The following is a 6,000-nucleotide window of genomic DNA, read 5'->3' as shown; positions in this document are numbered from 1 at the left end:
GACGGTAGATGAGGAGGCATCTCAGGAGCTTCAGACGTTCCCTTTTACCCCCCCACACCCGATTGCTGCTTCCTAACTCTGCTTCCATCATCTCCATCTCCGTCTAGCTCTCTGCAGTGCTACCTTAAGGGGTTGGTTGACATCAGCCGAGTGGGCTGGCTTCTGTGGGTTGAGTTTCCTGTGCAAAAGAGGTCAGCTGTTACCCATCCCTTTTTTTTCCCCTCTTCTCTCTTTCTCTCCCTCCCCCTTTCCGTCTCGGTTCTCCCCCCCTTTTATTTCCTCCTCTTCCTCCCCCTTTCCCCCTCCCCTTGCTTGATCTCGTTGCAGTGCACAGACCTTCATCTCGGGGGCTTCCCCCACGCCCTAGCCCTCTCTCCCCCTCTGTCTTTCTTTCTCTCTTTCCCTCTCTCTCTCTCTCTCTCTCTCTGTGTCTCTCTGGCTGTCTTTCTCTCTCTGGCTCCCCAGTGCCTCTCGGATACTCTGGATTAACGCACAGTGATGTATAATCCACAGAATGCCCAGCAGTATCGGAAAAAGATTTAAACCGACAAAATACATCCCCGTCTCTACTGCAGCCGCCTTATTAGTGGGGTCAACTTCGCTCTTTTTCGTCTTCACGTAAGTCCACTGCAGCTCTTCTCTCTCTCTCTCTCTCTCTCTCTCTCTCTCTCTCTCTCTCCCAAATCCATCCTTCCTCTAAAAAAATAAATAATGACAGCTACCTATGGAGGTTTCTAACCCTCTGGGATGTGGGGCTGATGAGCACAACTGGAAGATTTTGGCTGAGACACGGTGCAGTTTTGTCTGCTGGGACTGATGCTCGGACTATTTGGGAAGGGGGGGGGAAGCGAAGGTTTTTTTAATTGACTTTGTAAGTCAATTCTCTGGCACATCCCTCCTTTCTCATTGAGAATGATTTTCCTGGCCTTTAAAAAAAACCCGAATGATTGTGATCAAATTTCTCACCGGCCCACAGCTTTTGTATCTTTGTGCTTGGGGTGGGAGTAAAGGAGGGTGTTGAGCTGTGTGTTTTAAGTAAACAACCTTCTGGGTGCAGTTGAGCTGCAAAATGAAGCCGCTCTGCTTGGTTCTTTAGGGCTATGCCAGCCTGATCAGCAGGCCGTGGAGCCAAAAAGCTTCCCGATTTTGTTTATTTTCCCCATTCCAGCCACCACCACCACCACCCTTTTTTTTTTTTCCATCTTCTACTCCATCCTTTCGTAACAAATTTCTGCTCAGGTTGGAGAAGAAATCCTTTAGGAGACAGAGGTGTGGGGTTAAATTTTCCAGCTTCTGGAGGTACAAACAGCTTGCAGAATTGTTTCTCCTGACCCATCTTTACATCGTTTAATGGTGGAGAAGTTTAGTTCTGCTTTGGAAAGCCCTAAACGGTTTTTCTCTCCCAAACTGGGTTTCAAAGTTGGGAGTCTTAAAATAAAAGAAAGATGCAGCCATGAGCTGGCATGGCAGGGAAAGGAAGGGACTGGCCTTACAATTTTGGATGTGCAAAACAGCGAGTTGGAACTTCCATTTTAGCAGCAAAAGAGCCCTTTAGATTTGTTTATAAGTCCTGTAATGTTTCTCATGAAACGATGATCGTGTTCGTATTAACTCTCAAGACTCTTTTCTTTCCCCCGCTATGGAAAAAAAATGGACTGATTAATTGTGTGTGTGTGTGTGTGCATATGTATATGTGTGTGTGTATGTATATGTGTTTGTGTGTGTGTGTGTATGTGGTTATATATTTATTTTCTTTTGAGAGCAGGTATCAGAATATCATCTTTTAATGTGTGCCAGTGTGATGAAGACAGAAAAAAGTGACAATAAAGGTTATCTTATAATTCTAAGGGGAGATTGCTCTCTCTCTCTCTCTCTCTCTCTCTCTCTCTCTCTCTCTCTGTGTGTGTATGTGTGTGTGTATGTGTATGTGTGTATGTGTATGTGTGTGAGATGCTCTTCATTTCTGTCTGATATGCAGTATTTTTTTTTATTTTCACTTGATTTGAACTGGAAATGCTGGGGTTTGCTTTGGTTTTTTTTTCTTTATTTGGACTGCCTTGTATATTTGTGGACACCCCAGACCGATTTCTAATGCCTTTTGAAGCCCTTGTAACTTGATACTAAAATGGAATGCCAGCTAGCTAGAAAGATAAACGCTGGCCATCTCCGCTCCTTTAATGGGTTATTAGCCTGTTTGTGTCTGGCAGAAATGGCCTAGATTTGTCCCGGATGGTAATGATGGAAGGGGAAGTGCTCTTGAAGGACTCTGGCTAGGCTTTGTGGAGGAAGTGAAGGATGGGGGACTGGCTCTCTTTTCTTAACCATCCCTGCTCGGTTTTAACAGCCTCACCTTCACTCTGATTTTCAGTGACAGAGCAGGAGAGAAACAAAAGGATCTGGACTAATATTCTTGGATAATCAAAAAAGCCCATGAGGATGTTCATGAAATGTTGTCCTTAGGATTGTTTTTTTTCTCCTTGGCTTTTTAATTGTCTTTCTTTCTTTCTTCCTTTCTTTTTTTCTTTCTTTTTTTCTTTCTTTCTTTTTTTCTTTTTTTCTTTCTCTCTCTCTCTCTCTCTTTCTGCTTTCTTTCTGTTTATCTGTCTCTTTGTCTCTACTTTTCTGTCTTTCTGTATCTTCTTTCTTTCTTTCTTTCTGTTTATCTGTCTCTTTGTCTCTACTTTTCTATCTTTCTGTATCTTCTTTCTTTCTTTCCTTCTTTCTTTCTTTCTTTCTCTCTCTTTCTGCTTTCTTTCTGTTTATCTGTCTCTGTCTCTACTTTTCTGTCTTTCTGTATCTTCCTTCTTTCTTTCTTTCTGTTTATCTGTCTCTTTGTCTCTACTTTTCTGTCTTTCTGTATCTTCCTTCTTTCTTTCTTTTTATCTGTCTCTTTGTCTCTACTTTTCTTTCTTTCTTTCTTTCTTTCTTTCTTTCTTTCTTTCTTTCTTTCTTTCTTTCTTTCTTTCTTTCTTTCTTTCTTTCTTTCTTTCTTTCTTTCTTTCTTCCTTTCCCTTTAAATTGATTTGTTTCTGAGTTAATTATATGCTTCACTTTCCTTGAAACCTATCCCAGCTCTTTAAAATAAAAGTAATAAATATTTTTACAGGAATGAATAGCTGTCTGAACCGAAAGCAGTAGTTTGCATCTTGCAAAATAGAAGCCAAGTTACAAGTTCGTTTATCCTCCCCTCCAATGGGGGAAAAAAACAACAACATTTAAGGCCTGTGTTAAAAAACAAAACAAAACAGGAGAGCAAATATTTATATACAACATACTTTGTATCTACTTTATAAATGATTTTTCTGTGGACTACTTTCCTAAAAATGAGGCATTCTCAATAATCCTCGGGGAATCTGCTTGTCATTGTTTTCATACAAGGCTCTCTTCGCGATTGAGATCTCTGTTGAGTAGATCTAATGCTTTTGAGTTGCAGAAGAGTAGATTTAGGGCTTGGTCTATGCTCCACACTCATGGGGACTGTTCTAATGGTGGTTTTTGATTTGTTTATAGAGATTTCATTCTATCGTTGTCTTGTGGAAGGCCTAGAGTTATATGTGGGTAATCCTCGACTTTGAACGGTTCATTTAGTGACCATTTTAACACGGCTGTCGTGGTGCTAACAGATGAAACTCTTCAAAAGAACTTCGAGGGATTGTATACCTTAAAGGATCTTTTATTCAAGTAGCATAATATCGGCACTACATAATCAAAGGCAAAAACTCAGGAATTCTGGGAGTTGAAGTCCAGAGTCATAAAAGAGCCAAGGTTGCCTATCCCTGGACTAGCCCAAAGTCACCCAGCCAGCTTTCATGCCTAAGGTGAGACTAGAACTCACCGTCTCCTGGTCATTGGTCTAACTCTAAAGTCACCCAGCTGGCTTTTATGGCTAAGGCAGGACTAAAACTCACCTCCCCTGGTGATTGGTGTAAAGTCGCCCAACCAGCTAAGGTGGAACTAGAACTCCCCATCACCTGGTGATTGGCCTAAAGTCACCTAGCCAGCTTTCATGGCTAAGACAGGACTAAAACTCCCCGTCTCCTGGTGATTGGGCTAAAGTCATCCAACCGGCTGTCACGCCTAAGGAGGAACTAGAACTCACTCTAACCTGGTGATCGGCCTAAAGTCGCCCAGTCGCTGGCTTTTATGCCTAAAATGGGACTAAAACTCACCATCTCCCAAGCTTCTAGCCCGGCGCCTTTAATCGTTAGACCAAACTATGGATATTAGACCTTGAAAGAATTCAGAAAGGAGTCCAAATCAACTCCCTATATATAAACCAGTCCCCCATTTCGATGCCTAAGAGGCCCACCAGGAGAGCCCTCCCCCCAAAAAAGAACTGAAATGACTAAATTTAGGAAAGCTATTCCTGACGTTGGCTCCAGCTGCGGAGAAGCATAATTTATGCTGTTGGCGACTTCTCGTCCAGCTAGCTAACTAAAGACCAAGGTTCCCTCGGTGGGCCAAAATAGCAGGCTGACCATCAGAGGGGAAGGGTCGACATTCTCAAAGCCCCCCTCCCTCCCAGCCTCTTTACTCCTCAATGGTTTCCACACACACACACACCCCGCATTCAAAGCTGTCTCCTCTGGTATGCTGGACCACGGCTCGTTCAACTATATTGGGAATATTCCATTTATAAATAGAAGGAGCCATTTATATGAAAATTCTCCAGCGGAGAATTCTTCCTCTTTTTCTTTCTGCCAAATTCTACCCTCCTCCAATGCAGAGAAGGGGAAGCTAAAAAAAAAAAAGAGCAAACAAATGTCGCCTTTTGCCCGGTGATAAATCCGGTGTTTTGCCTGCAAAGGTTGATTTTAACCTGCCATCTTTGGTCTGGCTCTTCAGGATATTTTCCCCTTTCTTTGCAAGAAGGTTATCTGAAGAAAATAATAATAATAATAATAATAATAATAATAATAATAATAATAATAATAATAATAATAATAATAATAATAATGATGATGATGATGATGATGATGATGATGATGATGATGATGATAGAATAGACAAAGAACTGGAGAACATAACAAAATACAAACACCTACAAATAGAAATAGAACGACTGTGGGAAAGGCAAGCAAGGGTGGAACCAATAGTAATAGGTGCCTTGGGTGCAATCCCAAAACAACTGGAGCACCACTTGAACACCATCATCGGCATTGACAAATTCACCATTAGTCAATTGCAAAAGGCGGCCTTACTAGGAACTGCTTCCATCCTGCGACAAGATCTGTAACACCATCAAACATCCACATCTGCCTATCCCAGGTCCTTGGGAAGGACTCGATAGGTAGACAAAAATGCCAAATCCAGTCTGAACATCTGGCTGACTGTGCGAAGAATAATAATAATAATAATAATAATAATAATAATAATAATAATAATAATAATAATAATAATAGAATTCAAAAGATTCTCCCAAATCATAATACCAGGGTTAAAAATGCCACCCTACTCCATGTTTTAGAAGCACTCTATGACTATATATTTTAATATCCCCCCCACCCTGTGTAAGGCAGGTAGCCATATCAGGCTTAAGCATTTCGGCTAGGAAATTAAACATGTGTTTTATTTTTTCCTGAGCAACTAAGAGATACTAATGCATAATTCTACGTTTGCACACACCCCCCAGTCTCTAACAACCCACCACGGGATGATGGTGGCCTTCCTGTGATGTTGTCCCTGTATGTGTACAAAGAGACATCAAAATATTTGCAAGTTCAACTTCTTTGCTACATATTTATCCAATCGTTTGCACCAGAACGGAACATTGGGGTTCTTAAGTAGCCTCCTAGCCACGTGACGACATAATCTTGAGCTGGATGGAATTGTAGGACAGGTATAATTCCTTTTATAATGTACAGTTGATATGTGAGGCTTAACGTCCAAGCTGTAGCCAACGTTGAAGTGCCCTTTTTATACGGCGGCGGAATTGCACATTTGCTGGTCTTACCTGGATTGAAATCTCTTTGTAAAAAGGACCTGCGGTCTTAAGATGGA

The 6,000-nt window shown here is 41.6% G+C and overlaps 1 protein-coding gene across 1 annotated transcript in view; it reads left to right on the top strand.

Annotated features, from left to right (window-relative positions):
• The first annotated feature begins 454 nt into the window (after positions 1-454).
• Positions 455-6,000, top strand: part of ZDHHC8 (zinc finger DHHC-type containing 8) — a 55,901-nt gene continuing 50,355 nt past the window's right edge. The window contains exon 1 of the mRNA XM_015824765.1: positions 455-618. Coding sequence (XP_015680251.1) covers positions 515-618 — 104 coding nt within the window. The 5' untranslated portion in view covers positions 455-514. The remainder of the gene's footprint in view (positions 619-6,000) is intronic.

Source organism: Protobothrops mucrosquamatus, unplaced genomic scaffold (genome assembly GCF_001527695.2).
Source record: "Protobothrops mucrosquamatus isolate PMUCROS unplaced genomic scaffold, P.Mucros_1.0 scaffold2345, whole genome shotgun sequence".
NCBI classification, from domain to species: Eukaryota; Metazoa; Chordata; class Lepidosauria; order Squamata; family Viperidae; genus Protobothrops; species Protobothrops mucrosquamatus.
The sequence above is the reverse complement of the archived record's forward strand: the minus strand, read 5'-3'. Positions and strand labels throughout refer to the sequence as shown.